General features: G+C 43.0%; 1 protein-coding gene across 6 annotated transcripts in view; it reads right to left on the reverse strand.

Annotated features, from left to right (window-relative positions):
- Positions 1–6,617: 6,617 nt before the first annotated feature.
- The window catches only part of MAPK8IP3 (mitogen-activated protein kinase 8 interacting protein 3), a 729,083-nt gene continuing 720,318 nt past the window's right edge, over positions 6,618–15,382 (reverse strand). For all 6 annotated transcript variants that reach the window (XM_069210571.1, XM_069210567.1, XM_069210566.1 and 3 more), the window contains one exon: positions 6,618–10,874. In XM_069210571.1, coding sequence (XP_069066672.1) covers positions 10,750–10,874 — 125 coding nt within the window. In that variant the 3' untranslated portion in view covers positions 6,618–10,749. The remainder of the gene's footprint in view (positions 10,875–15,382) is intronic.

Below are 15,382 nucleotides of genomic sequence, written 5' to 3' on the forward strand. Positions count from 1 at the left end.
CAATTCTAATTGGCACACTGGAACACCCTTATAATTCCCTAGGATGTGGTACGTAGGTACCCAGGGTATTGGGGTTCCAGGAGATCCCTATGGGCTGCTGCATTTCTTTTGCCACCCATAGGGAGCTCAGACAAATCTTACACAGGACTGCCACTACAGCCTGAGTGAAATAACGCACACGTTATTTCACAGCCATTTTACACTGCACTTAAGCAACTTATAAGCCACCTATATGTCTAACCTTCACTTAGTGAAGGTTAGGTGCAAAGTTACTAAGTGTGAGGGCACCCTTGCACTAGCAAAGGTGCCCCCACATAGTTCAGGACCATTTCCCCGGACTTTGTGAGTGCGGGGACACCATTACACGTGTGCACTACATATAGGTCAATACCTATATGTAGCTTCACAATGGTAACTCCGAATATGGCCATGTAACATGTCTAAGATCATGGAATTGTTCCCCCATGCTAAATCTGGTATTGGGGTGCCAATCCCATGGACCCCAGGTACTGCCAAACCAGCTCTCTGGGGTTTTCTCTGCAGCTACCGCTGCTGCCAACCCACAGACAGGGTTCTGCCCTCCTGGGATCTGGGCATCCCAGTCCCAGGAAGGCAGAACAAAGAATTACCTCTGAGAGAGGGTGTTACACCCTCTCCCTTTGGAAATAGGCATTAAGGCCTGGGGAGGAGTAGCCTCCCCCAGCCTCTGGAAATGCTTTGAAGGGCACAGATGGTGCCCTCCTTGCATAAGCCAGTCTACACCGGTTCAGGGAACCCCCAGTCCCTGCTCTGGCGCAAAACTGGACAAAGGAAAGAGGAGTGGTCACTCCCCTGTCCATCACCACCCCAGGGGTGGTGCCCAGAGCTCCTCCAGTGTGTCTCAGACCTCTGCCATCTTGAATCCAGAGGTGTGAAGGCACTCTGGAGGCCTCTGAGTGGCCAGTGCCAGCAGGTGACGTCAGAGACCCGTCCTGATAGGTGCTTACCTGATTAGGTGGCCAGTCCTCCTCTGAGGGCTATTTAGGGTGTCTCCAATGGGCTTTTCCTCAGATAACGACTTGCAAGAATTCACCAGAGTTCCTCTGCACCTCTCTCTTCAACTTTTGCCAAGGATCGACTGCTGACTGCTCCAGGACGCCTGCAAAACTGCAACAAAGTAGCAAGAAGACTACCAGCGACATTGCAGTGCCTAATCCTGCCGGCTTTCTCGACTATTTCCTGGTGGCGCATGCTTTGGGGGCTGCCTGCCTTCATCCTGCACTGGAAGCCACAAAAAAATCTCCCATGGGTTAACGGAATCTTCCCCCTGCTCCAGCAGGCACCAAACTTCAGCATCACCGGTACTCTGGGACCCCTCTCATCCTGACGAGCGTGGCCCCTGGAACAAAGGTGGTAGACCCAAGTGACCCAGACTGCCCAGTGGTCCAATTGTCCAAATTTGGAGGAGGTAAGTCCTTGCCTCCCCTCTCCAGACAGTAATCCTGTGCACCACGTGAACTGCAGCTGCTAGGGCTTCTGTGCACTTTTGCAAGGAATCCTTCGTGCACAGCCTAGCCCAGGTCCCCAGCACTCAGTCCTGCATTGCTCAACTCGCTGAGTTGACCTCTGGCTTCATGGGACCCTCTTTTGTAGTGTTGAGACGACCGCTGTGCTCAGTCTTCTTGAACCCGTGTTCAAGGACTTCTGCGGGTGCTGCCTTCTTTTGCATGGGCTCTCTGTGTTGCTGAGGGCCCCCTCTGTCTCCTCTCCCAAGTGGCGACATCCTGGTCCTTCCTGGGCCCGGGCAGGACCCTTTTTCTTCAACCGCGACCTTTGCAGCTAGCAAGGCTTGTTTGCGGTCTTTCTCCAAAGAAACAACTCTACATCCTCCAGCACTCCGTGGGATGACATCTGCACAAAGGAGAAGTTCCTAGCACCTTTCGTTGTTGCAGAATCTTCAGCTTCTTCCATCCGGAGGCAGCCATTTTGCACCTTCATCCGGGGTTTAGTTGGCCCCTGCCCCCCCTGGACACTTTCACAACTCTTGGACTTGGTCCCCTTCCTTTGCAGGTCCTCAGGTCCAGGAATCCGTCTTCAGTGCTTTGCAGTCTGTTGTGGTCTTTGCAAAATCCTCTATCACAAGTTTAGTGTGTTTCTGGGGAAGTAGTAGCACTTTACTCCTACTTTTCAGGGTCTTGGGGTGGGGTATCTTAGACACCCTTAGTGTTTTCTTACACTCCCAGCAACCCTCTACACACTACACTAGCTTAGGTGTCCATTCATGGTTCGCATTCCACTTTCTTAGTAAATGGTTTGTGTTGCCCCTAGGCCTATTGCATCCTATTGTATTCTAGTGTTTGCACTACTTTCTGACTGTTTTACTTACCTGATTTTGGTTTGTGTGTATATTTTGTGAAATTTACTTACCTCCTAAGGGAGTATATTCTCTGAGATATTTTTGGCACATTGTCACTAAAATGAAGTACCTTTATTTTTAGTAACCCTGAGTATTGTGTTTCTTATGATATAGTACCTATATGAAATAGGTGGTATAGTAGGAGCTTTGCATGTCTCCTAATTCAGCTTAAGCTGCTCTGCTACTCTATCAGCCTAAGCTGCTAGAAAACTACTAATCTACGAATAAGGGATAACTGGACCTGGCACAAGGTCTAAGTACCATCAGGTACCCACTATAAGCCAGGCCAGCCTCCTACAAAGCTTTGCAGATCTATTATGGCTACGCCAGCCAAATAAAGTATTTTTTGACTGACTACCTCGTGAGTCGACTTTACTCACTCACACGCTGCTTAAGTTACAACACTATTCTGTGTCTGATCAACGCCTGTACATCTGTCAGCTTGGTTCAGGTGACCCTGGGAGCTCTCAGTCGGGGCAGCAGAGTGCTGTTCACCTAGTGTCAGCAGCTTCAGTATTCCAGAGAATCATGAATCCTGCATCAGCTGCGGGGGTGTTCCAGTAGGATGTGCTAATAGGATAAACAGTATACAAGAGCATGAGAGAAATTTAGGACAGTTTCAGAGATGTTGAGGGATTAAGGATTTATACTCAAATTACACAAACGCAAATTCAGAAGATGACCAACAGATAATTTGGGTCTCGAAAAACGCAGTGAGTTAATCAATCCTAAGGAAACATTGACACCCATTTTGAATACACCCCAACCATAAAACATATTTAAAGTTTTGTCATTTCTAGGACTGAATACATATTCTGCAAACTTTCATCCTTTTTTTTTGCATGTATTTAAATAAATGTGTGTACCCACCTGTATCCTCGAGGCCTAATTTTCCACATCTGATCAGACCAAGCTGCGTAAACTTAACAGACGTACAGTGTTGCCTACAGATTGCAAGGTGTCAACACTCCTCATAGAAATCATTCCCTGCCCTGCAAACCTGTGTGCACATCCAAGACACACACGCAGACACTGCTCAGATTCAGAATGTTGATACGTTTATTACATACAGAACAGTTGCATGGATTTCCTGTATTATTACATAGCATTGAGGAGTAAAAGCAGGAGAGTATTCACATAGCAGTCTCTTTACATATGCCATCGTCAAATTTAAACACAGAGTGCTGTTTACAGGCCTTGAAAAGACACTTTGAAGAATTGTGTTTAAACATACAGTATACTTACATACATCACAGTTTTGGGGGCAGGAGGAAGTAAGCCATTCAGCTTTCATCTTGCTGGCAATGCATAACAGGACAGAGGCCTGGTGGGAATGTGCTTCTTAAATGGAAGGCAGGTATGCTGTAAAATGGCTACGTAGGCGTAGACTCAGAGATTCTTGGAGCACTGTCACCAAGAGCACCAGTGGGCCAAAAACAAACCCAGTCTTGAAGATTTTTTTCAGAATTGCTGTTGCCTCAGAAGATATTCCAGAGTTAATTTGTTGAAGCAAAGTTGGGCAGGCAGATAAAGGAGCAAGTAACCTACCCTTCTTGCATCATTTGACCACCACTGCATTTTGGTTACTTGAGCCTCCACAGAACCAAAGTGCTGGATTCACATAAGGTTATCAAGCACTGTACAATACTTTGAGTTATTTGGGGCTTGCCGTCAATTTTAAATAAATACCACTCAAAGGACTCCTAAGCCTCAGAACGGTTCATGATCGGAGGCAAGGCACTGATGTCCTAGAGGCAAGGTGATACTATCAATGCTGCATTTCGGGGCACTCTGATTTCCACAAGCAAGACGCGTCCACCTGACTGTAACACCATGGTCTCAGTTTTCAGTCTACACATCTGGGAAAAGCCCAGTTCTGACAGGTGTAGATCAGTACAGTTTACCACGACCAGACCTATTTGATGAAGCAACAGTGCCCGCTATAGTGTCCAACATTCCCTGACTCTACATGCAATATGCTTGCCCACCCTCACTCGTCTTGGGATTTGGAGTAGGTTATCCTGAGCATGCTGGTAAATGTTGCTAACTGCTCTTTCAAAGCTATCTTTGGCTAGGGAAATTAACCTCTCTCGGATTGGAGGGTGATGCAGGAAAATCTCCGACTTTCCTGCCCAAATGCGGTGAATTGCACCAATCATTTCCCCTTTTTTTTACCCATGGAAGTAATGATATACTAACTGCCAGGCAAAGACAGAAACACAGGTTAACCAAACTATACCACATTCAGCTGAAGGTAGAGTTATAGGTTTTGTCCGAGGAGAGTTGGTCTTGGAAGTTGTGTTGCCGCCTTCTATTCAACTCAGAATCTTAAACTAGCTTGCTAAGATTTCTCTAGGTGCAAACACAACGACAGGGAAACCAAGGCTGTAAAATATCTCGACCTGCATTCCAATAACATATCCGCTTTTTTGCGGTATAATCCTGCACTGGTTATCTACACCCATCTAACAGTAGTGTTATCTCATTGTGTCATTCATTGCAAACCAAATAGTCTTTTCTGGATTGCACATCAGTTGTACAGGTTTGCTATCTTATTCCTCTTGTCTTATCACCAGTTCGTCTAAGGTGGTCTGTCTCGGATCTAAGGTGTCATCACTTGATAAAAAGCCATTTTATGTATACCACCTACTTTATGGTGTTCAGTATCTTCCTGTGTCACGTGTACCTTCTGTTTCAAAGCTTTTGTCATAATGATTTCCTATTGTATCATACTAAAACACGGCTAAATGTATTCAGGATTCCTGGGACTGAGGGAAAAAGCTTATAGCACTAGGGGAGATAATGATTTTCTCCAACTTCACACCTCTGTTTGTACGCTCATGTTGCCTTTTATTTCTTGATACATGCCTTTATGTGCTTGGGTAAAAGCAAACCTTTTACTTTCACAAACAGTTGCTAATCAGTTTTTCTTTGTGTTTCAGCATGAATTATGTTTTTCTTGCACCACAGTGTTTGTAAATAGTTCTGTAAGCTTTGTTTCATGGTATTTATGGAGTTAGGTTTTTAACATCGTGTATGCAGAATTGCAGCTCTTAACCTGTTTACTAACAACTTGTGTCTCTGAGCTGAAAAAAAAACAAGATCTGCCACTGGGTTAGGATAACCTGGATGGCTAGAGCACAACAGAGAAGTCACCAAGCTGGTTTTAGATTTCTTTTTCAATTTTTCTTTGTGTTGACCATTGGAAGCCTTGTAGCGTGGTGTACTCTATGGGGTATTGAAGCTAAAGTAGCTCTGAAAAATATCCTGCTCATTTTATACTGGATTTTTTTTTGTTAAGGACATGGCTTGAACGACTGTTGAGAGAGAGGCAGAGATAAGCTACTTTATTACGCATCTTTGGATGAGCGTACTGATAACTGTTCAGAGTAGAGTTGTTGAAGATGACATCTTACCTTTCTATGTCACTCCTTTGGAGCACAGTAATTATGTATGTGTGGGACTTTGCTGCATAGAAACACTTAACACTGTGTTAGGGGGGGATTGCGGTTTATCGGTCCGTAGATGCTACTGCGCCCCATAACCCTGCACACAAAATGGTATCCCTACTAGGATATCAGTCTGTCTGACCGGCAGTTCTTTGGCGTGTAGAGCAGACATAGGAGCTCTTAATCAACAGGCATACGAAGTACACTAGATTACTTCTATATAGATAAGCCTCTATTTTAGGACGAAAAAAGAGGATTGATAATTTTTTCGAAAATTATGTTTTAGGATATCCTTGTGTATTTGTAAGTCGTTCTTGAAGAGTAAAGGAACCCCTATGAGCCCACTTTCCCCAATAAAAAAAAAAAAAGAAAAGTGTCTAACTAAAATAGTACAGTTTATTTCCAGTGCTTTGAATCAGCGGCCTAAAGAAGGTGTTATCACAATAGCTAGAGGGGAGAGTGTCATTCTTAAAGAACGTTGTTTTTGACTATTTTTAATGTTTTTTTGATTATTGTTTTGTAAAACTATAATCATTTTCTAAATAGTTTTCATTTTTGTATATATTTTCATTCGTGTTAATTAAGAAAACTTAATTGTTCTAGTTGTCTAGATCAAAAGTGGAAACGTATTGATGGCAGAATAGTTTTAGTGTGGGTCCTCTTTGCAAGAGCTGCTCAGTACTGTGACAGCTCTCTCCCATATGAGCCTCTGAACTAATGGCTTTGCTTTGGGGTCCCACTGAGAGTACAGAAGCAATGTGACAAAGGATGCGTAATTTCAAAGATTTCTATTTTTATTTCCAAAGACCTTTAAATAAAAAATGATCCATATACATGAAGGTATTTCTTGGACGAAAAATCCACTTTTTAACTTGATAAGTCTTTTACTCTCTATAGGACCCCGGGGCACCTAAATGACTTAACAAATATTACTTCAGTCTGCAGTATATAGTGACAACAAGTATCGGAAAAACGGGAAGAGGCGTAGATTAACTGTGGGACTCCCACCATAGTGGACACCTCTGTATACCTAATGAGATACTTGGAGGTGTTGGAGTGCTTCATCTAAGGTGATCAGTGGTTGAGGTGTGGCTTCGTTTTTAGAAATGGCAACATGAACCTTCAGTGCAGCAGAGAAAGCTTTTTCTTTCCAATTGACATTAGTCTTCTAGATTTATATACTTGCATGCTTCACATGAGATTTTACCCTCTCAACTTTATCAAGAGACACTACGAAAACAAACCCTACTAGCTGTGTCAAAGCTCCAAGGATGCCCCCACCTTACTTCTAGTACAGCTCTGTTGATTCACCATCAATGTCACAGCAGTTTGTTCCGAGTATGGGCAGGCTGCCTATAAAACTAGGCAAGATGTCATGTAGAATTTTCCCTTTGCTCGCAGTCATGTACCTTCCCTTATTGTTGTTTGATATTGTGGTTGATCTGATTGGGTGATACGTTTGTGGTGTGAGTGGCTTTTAAATGGATGGGGAAGAATCGCAACCAGTACGTTAAAAACGGAATTATAATTCAATGTAAACAAACAAAATAAGTACCAGCTGCACGTAGTCCCTGGGTGATAAGAAGACAAGACAGACAAACTAAAAGCTATTTCATACTGAATGATCGATTTATGTCTTGGCTGGCCTCAGGATGGTGTTAGTGGTGCAACTGTTATTGAAACTTTAACTTCCAATTCATTATAGTTTTTTAAAGAGTTGGCTGAGCTCCCCAGCAAGTCTGAGTTAACACTTTAAGGATTTAGGGACACCGACCCCTTTTAGCATTTATTTCCGATTTTGCAACTTTATTAGGTTCTTTATTGTACAGATGTTCTATCTAAGCTGTACCTTAGGGAACCTTATGCTCTTATATAAAGTGCTCTGGTACCCTAGTAGCCTTGTTCTCCTCGCTATACAAAATTGCGAGTAAATAAATACCAAAGTCAAGAAGAACATAAATCATCTTTGGTAGCAAAAGAACATCTCAGCCCATTCATCCAAAACGTTTTGTTTCTGTGCGGAACTTCATCAAGGTTGAAAAGGTGATATAAATTCTTTTAAAAAAAACCATATACCATAGATACATTTTAGTGAAAAAACAATGAGATTGAATCATCCTTCGTAACTACAATTGTTACAGATCATAGGATAATCTTATTACATCTTTCCTAAAAACTGTTAATATAGATTCATACAGATTGCTGCAGATACCGCTATCATATTGGCAGAGGTCTTCAGAACCTATTAGCCTTATAGTGTACATGCCTGATACTACCCAGGTATTTGTTCATGAGAAGGGTATGCTTTTGAAAGTAGTGAGATGCAAACAAAAATATTACCTCAACCAGTGGCTTTCAAAATCACTAATTGTAGCCTGATTTAATTCACACCATGTTTTCCAACTACCATCGGTATCCAATTACAAAAGATTCATTCTAAACTCATATGTGTAATCATAACCAATTTTCTTTTGTGTTCCATTCAGGGACCATGAGTGCATGGTTGTTTCACCCTCTCCGAAGCACCATCTTGGAACAGTTAGTGTAAAAGAAAATGAATAGTAAAAGGCATTCTGATCTTCTGAACGTATCTAGTCATCATGAATATGTGCACATGTATATTATCTCATAATTTTGCCATAATAAGGCTCATACAAGTATGCATGTCCAGTTTCACAGTGTTAATTTAAATCAGAATCCCCAATTAATGTTTTGGCCCAACCTAATTAGTGAGTACCGAACTAAAGGACGATGTGAAATATACTATGTTTGTTCTAAAAAAATAATTCAGAGACTACTGACTGCTTCTCTTTATATCCCTTATTTTCCTCTTTTCTTATTTATTGCATCATACAGAGACTGAATGAATACAAATACTGGCATTTCATTGATGATATACATTGGCCAGTGATTGCAATATTGAATCACTGACACTGCAACAATCTGTATTAAACTATAACAATTGGTAGTTTTTAGGATAGATTTCATACGACTATCTTATGTAGCTATTATGTATATTTGTTTTTAATGTATCTGTATCCTCTTTTCAACTCTGATGTAGCACCGCACAGGAAGAAAACATGTTGGCTGGTTGTGCTGAGATGTTCTTTTTAGGGAAGATTTGCCAATCTCAATAAAGAAACTCGTTTTGCTACAAATGAAGATTTATAATGTCTTTCCTGACTTTTAAGATACAATGCCGTAGAACTAATCTTTCCTAAACTGAATGGATAATGCGTGATGGTGATTTGATTTTGTGTTTCACAAATCGAGAGCTTTCATATGTGTTTGCACAACTTCCCTTTGGTTTGGGGTTTTGGCAGCTAAGAAACTTCGAGGATCAAGCACCCCAGCACTGATAGCCAGTATTTCTTCCTTAGAAAAACGTTTTGTCTGCTGTAGCCGATATTCTTGGTTGATTAAAACAAATAAATACATTTGTTGCACTAATGGATTCAGTTTAATGCTGCACTAATCATTTCTCTCTCTAAGGTTTGCAAGACTAGCCTGTGCTTCTCTTAAAGTAGTGGATGTGGAGACGTTAATCTCCACCCACTGGCAACCAATGTCACATAGTCATGGTCCGGAGGTCCCTAGATTTGTTGTTCAATAAATGTCATCCCTTTTTTAGGAGGTGTTTTCTTTTTCTGTTTGTCTATATTCCTTTGATAGGAGTTAGTGGGATGAACCTGCAGTTATTCCCTCTGTTGATGTAAGGATCACTGCTTCGTGAAACTATATTGGCCAATCTAAAAACCTTTGGAATTTTATCAAAACATTGATTTACTAAACAAAATATTGCTTTGTCATTGCGAGAATAATTTTAAACTTAACTCATAAGAAGGAACATAGATTTAGTGGGTAGAATAAAAAAAGCCATGGTAGGTTAGCTCCTAAAATTGCTCTCTCGCTGTAGGCTCTCACTTCTCTCGAGAATAGGTGTCTCCATCTCTGAGGAAGGCGGAATAAATCACAGTACAAACATCCTGGAGAAATCGATGACAAGATCTATTTAGGCTTCACATTCTGTGTTCTGAAATACCCCTAACAGCTCCGAGTACTTGGTAAACCAGAGAGAGAGATTATGTGGGATTCAAACAGGGAGCAGCAAGAGTTTGTGTATAAGTTGATGTTTCACAACATTCAAATCAATACCATTTGCACTACAACCCCACAGCAGGTATTCCCTCTCGTCTCCAAACCACAAGAAAATAATTCAGAACGTTTAGGCTGTACTGCACCGCTTTTCAGTTCTTAAGATGGGAGACAGTTGCTTTCTGAACAGGCCACATATGTACAGCGACACCAAATTGAATAACTTTTAAAGGTTAGCCCAACCCTCTGTCCTGTCACACTCCTGCCCCCTGACCAACTTATACAAAGTCTTGCATTCTTTCACTTCCAAGATGGAATTGTGAAAAGGCATTTGAAGTCTATTCTTCTTTCTGCAGCAATCTGTCTTTGTCCACTGGTGGTGTGACACTAGTGCTACAGAGAGTGTATTTACGAGCAATGAACACTCATCTCCGTCTCCGTGTTGCACCCACTCATCTTCAGGGGAAAATATGCTGTTTAATCATTGTGTGAACCCCAACCTCAAGGGCTTCTGCTAGAAATGCATAGTGCTCAGTCAAGAGGCCCCTTTTCTGTAGCATTACCAAATGAAGTGCACAGTGAACTGAAGGTCCATGTCTGGTTGTTGGCATCAGGATTGAGGGCTATGCAAATGCCCAAGATGAAAGCTGTAAGGTCACAGGGGATCAGTCTGATGCAGGAGGTGCTGCGCGTTCTTTTCCCCACCAGGGTTGATTTCCTTTTGTAGGATTAATGCAGGAGGTCAGATAAGTAGGTCTTGGCATTCAGGAGGTTTGGGGTGAGGAGGTTCCACTGAAGCGGAGCAGGATCTTACTCTGGGATGTAGGAGACCTGCCAGACAATGATATGGCTCCGCTCGGCCTTGGACAGAACAGGCTTGACTTGAGTGGCTGCATCTCCTCCATTTTCTTCTGTCTCGTCGTCTTCTCCGTCACCTGCAGAGAGTTGGTGAAAGATTCAGAAATTTTGGATGCTATTTATTTTAAACAGCTTTTTTGAAAAATTATAGAAAAAACGGCTCAAAGAAAAAGTCAAAGAATAAAGTTCAAGAAATATCGCAGGTCATAGTCAAGATGAAGGAAAAGAGAACATAACATAGTGGTGATGCTATCACCTTACCTGGCTGAGATGTATACAAGGAGGACATATTACCTCTAACAATGCATCTGCTTTGGGGAATATCCTCAATACGTTCTCCTCCTGCGTGAATCTGGGATGTTGCAATATGCATCAGACACTCTATATCACAACTTATGTGAAAACTCCCCTGTTAAGTGTTATTGTCATTTGATTAGGATGGTTGGTAATTTACTAATCACACATACACAGACCCATTCTCGATTACTGTGTGTCTCTGCACACAACACTCATAGAACAGATGAGAAATCATAGCTTCTTGCTGCTTCCCTATATCACGAGTTGACACAAAACAAGGACTTATGCCACTAGGTTTTGCAGGCTGCATCATTTGAAATATTTGTGTGGTGCAAGTGGAGTGCTACTGTCTGCATGGAAAGGACGGGTCTGCGGTCCAGAGAAATGCAGGGCAATGATAATTGTAATGAGCTAACTAGAAATATATGGTATACGTAACCGCCTCAGTTCTGTTCGGTGGGCAGTGGTGCATCATCGTGGCCCTAGATGGAGATTCTCGTGCTGGCTGAATAAGTCCGTTGCTAACAGTGCAAAGAGTGAACTTGCTAGAATAATCTGAGACCAGCGCATTTGAACCTTTCACAAATGAAGAGACAACTTTAAAAACGTGTGTAATCTTCACCAAGAAAAAGTGTAAGATGCCATTCACATACAAAATATAAAGGGGCATATTTATACTCCGTTTGCGCCGAATTTGCGTCGTTTTTTTCGACGCAAATTCGACGCAAAACTAACTCCATATTTGTACTTTGGCGTTAGACGCGTCTAGCGCCAAAGTTCATGGAGTTAGCGTCATTTTTTTGCGTGAACACCTTCCTTGCGTTAATGATATGCAAGGTAGGCGTTCCCGTCTAAAAAAATGACTGCGATGCTATTGCGTCGGATTTATACTCCCGGGCAAAAATGACTCCCGGGAGTGGGCGGGACTAAAAAACCCGCATTTGCGCCGGATTTTAGCGCCTGGGTCAGGGCAGGCGTTAAGGGACCTGTGGGCTCAGAATGAGCCCAGAGGTGCCCTCCCAAGCCCCCAGGGACACCCCCTGCCACCCTTGCCCACCCCAGGAGGACACCCAAGGATGGAGGGACCCACCCCAGGGAAGAGAAGGTAAGTTGTGGTAAGTATTTTTTTATTATTTTTTTTGGCATAGGGGGGCCTGATTTGTGCCCCCCTACATGCCACTATGCCCAATGACCATGCCCAGGGGACAGAAGTCCCCTGGGCATGGCCATTGGACAAGGGGGCATGACTCCTGTCTTTGCTAAGACAGGAGTCATGTTAATGGCGTCTGGGCGCCCAAAAAAAATGGCGCAAATCGGGTTAAGACGTTTTTTTTGCCTCAGCCTGACTTGCCCCATTTTTGGACGCCCAAACGCCATTTTTCCCTACGCCGGCGCTGCCTGGTGTACGTATTTTTTTTTCACGCACACCAGGCAGCGCCGGTCAGCTAACGCCGGCTAACGCCATTCAATAAATACGGCGCCCGCATGGTGCTTCAGAATGGCGTTAGCCGGCGCTAATTTTTTTGGCGTTAAACTGCGTTAGCGCAGTTTTGCATCAAAAAGTAAAAATATGGGCCAAAGTCTGGCTTCTTTGAAGTCATGCTACATGCTTTTTGTGACAAAGTTAGCCTTGAAAGAAATCCCAGCCCCATTCACCACAAAAGTCAAGGCTGGGGAATGGAGACCTTAATTTAATGGTGAAGACAAAAATAATAAAGTATAAGCCGGTCTCAAAGTACTTGGGCCCATCAGTGACTTTTTTAAGCAGTAGTCAGTGCCGCTTTCAGCTCATAAAATGAGTATAAGATATAGTAAGATGGGACAAGTATATATCAAAACACAAAAGTGGCTAACTATTGCCCTATTAACACTTTCACCTACTGTAGACAAAATTTTAGGAAACTTGGTGGCCAAATAACTGTTCTCCTGTTTGGTATATCATTTAAATAACTAGATGATGTCTACGTCGGATTCCATCCAATCAGAACCACAGATTCTACCATAGTGGCTGTTTTAGATGACTTTTGAACTGCTGTTCTTTCCAAACTCACAAGTATTTTGCTTTTATTGGATTTATAGGCCGCCTTCAATACAGTGGTCCATAATATATTAATCACCAGAGCGAATGAATGTGGCAAAAAATGGCATTATCTCCATTTATTTCCTTTCTAAACAACAGATCTTAAATAATAATGTAAGTAACACTCTTTCGAGAAAAACTTGTTTTTATATGTTCTTTGTTTTTCTGCAAATTGCAACCTATTCTTTTAATCCTCTCTGAAGATTGTAAGAGAAAGGTAGTAGTAGTCATTATTGGCTCTGGGCTTGAATATTGTAATTTCCTCTACTTAGGTGTCTCATAGCAACAAGTCAACTGACTGGATTATCCAAAACTGTCTGTTGCATTAGTTACATAGCTCCTTTCTTCGGATCGACTAAACCTATCCTAATCACACTTCACTGGATTCCGGTCGAAAAACGGATTCTTTTTAAAACCGTCTGCTTTGTAGATGGATTCCTATACGGCTCCACATCTAGCTTTCTCAAATCCAAATTTATTTAGTAAATACATGCCCTCTTTCCCATTACATTTTTAACATTCCAATCTACGTGTTTCTTTTTTTTAAAAAAACCTCTATTAGCGGTAAATGTTTATTAGTTTTAGCAGCCAATGTATGGGAGAATCTTCCTGGTGAGCTCCAGTCTTGTAGGAAAAAGTCTAAGACTTTTCTCTCTTCACTTTAAGGGTCAGATTTATGAAAAGTGGCGCTGCACCTAGTGTAGCGCCACTTTTCTTGCACCCCCTAATGCCACCATGGTAGCGCTATATTTAAAATACGCATTCCATGGCGGTAGTTAGGGTGCCTAGTGTCATATTTTTACGCTAGCCCAGCGCTTTCCAGGATTAGCGTAAAAAATTATGACAGTAATCCTGCAAAGCACCCAGAGGCCTATTGTAAACAATGGGAGCCTCTGTTTAACACCTGCACTTAGCAGGCGTTAAAAAATGGCGACAAAATGGTGCAAAGGAATCTCATAGTTTCCTTTGTGCCATTTTTACGGCACCCCCTAGCGCCAGAACGCCTCCCTTGCATACATTATGCCTGGTGCAGGCATAATGTGGCGCAAGAAGCTACAAAGTGACGCAATGCAAGCATCGCGCCACTTTGTAAATATGGAGCGGCGTTTTCCCCCTTCCAACGCCACATTAGCGTAAAAAAAATGACCCTAATGTGGCGTAGGCACGGCGCAAGGCCAGCATAAATCTGGCCCTAAGTCTCTTGGTCCTACCATCTCTCTGATGCTTCTAGGCCAAGAGACCTTTGGCACGTTAGTGCGCTTGTATAAATGTTTTCCTTAACATACAAGTAGAGGAGAAAAATTGACCTGCTTATCAGCCATTTGAATCTCCGCTTTTGTCTCATTGCTCCTTGCCTTTTGCGACCCTTCGTCCCATTGACTCACAGCTGTGCCTTGTAGCCGCTTGGAAAACATCACCCCAAAGCTACTCAAGTTCTTCACTTAGGCCCATATTTATACTTTTTGACGCAAAACTGCGCTAACGCAGTTTTGCGTCAAATAAATTAGCGCCGGCTAACGCCATTCTGAAGCGCCATGCGGGCGCCGTATTTATTGAATGACGTTAGCCGGCGTTAGCCGCCGGCGCCGTCTGGTGTGCGTTAAAAAAAACGAAGTACACCAGGCAGCGTCGGCGTAGGGGGATATGGGGCTTGGGCGTCAAGAAATGGGGCAAGTCAGGTTGAGGCAATTTTTTCGCCTCAACCCGATTTGCGACATTTTTTACGACTCCCAACCCCCATAGAAATGACTCCTGTCTTAGCAAAGACAGGAGTCATGCCCCCTTGCCCAATGGCCATGCCCAGGGGACTTCTGTCCCCTGGGCATGGTCATTGGGCATAGTGGCATGTAGGGGGGCACAAATCAGGCCCCTCTATGCCACAAAAAAAAAAAAATAATACTTACCTGAACTTACCTTAATGTCCCTGGGGTGGGTCCCTCCAGCCTTGGGTGTCCTCCTGGGGTGGGCAAGGGTGACAGGGGGTGTCCCTGGGGGCATGGGAGGGCACCTCTGGGCTCCTTCAGAGCCCACAGGTCCCTTAACGCCTGCCTTTTGCAGGCGCTAAAAAACGGCACAAAAGCGGCCGTACGTCATTTTTTTTGACCCGCCCACTCCCGGGCGTGATTTTTGCCCGGGAGTATAAATCCGACGCACATGCCTCGGAGTCGATTTTTTAGACGGGAACGCCTACCTTGCATATAATTAACG

The sequence above is a fragment of the Pleurodeles waltl genome, chromosome 10 (genome assembly GCF_031143425.1).
Source record: "Pleurodeles waltl isolate 20211129_DDA chromosome 10, aPleWal1.hap1.20221129, whole genome shotgun sequence".
NCBI classification, from domain to species: Eukaryota; Metazoa; Chordata; class Amphibia; order Caudata; family Salamandridae; genus Pleurodeles; species Pleurodeles waltl.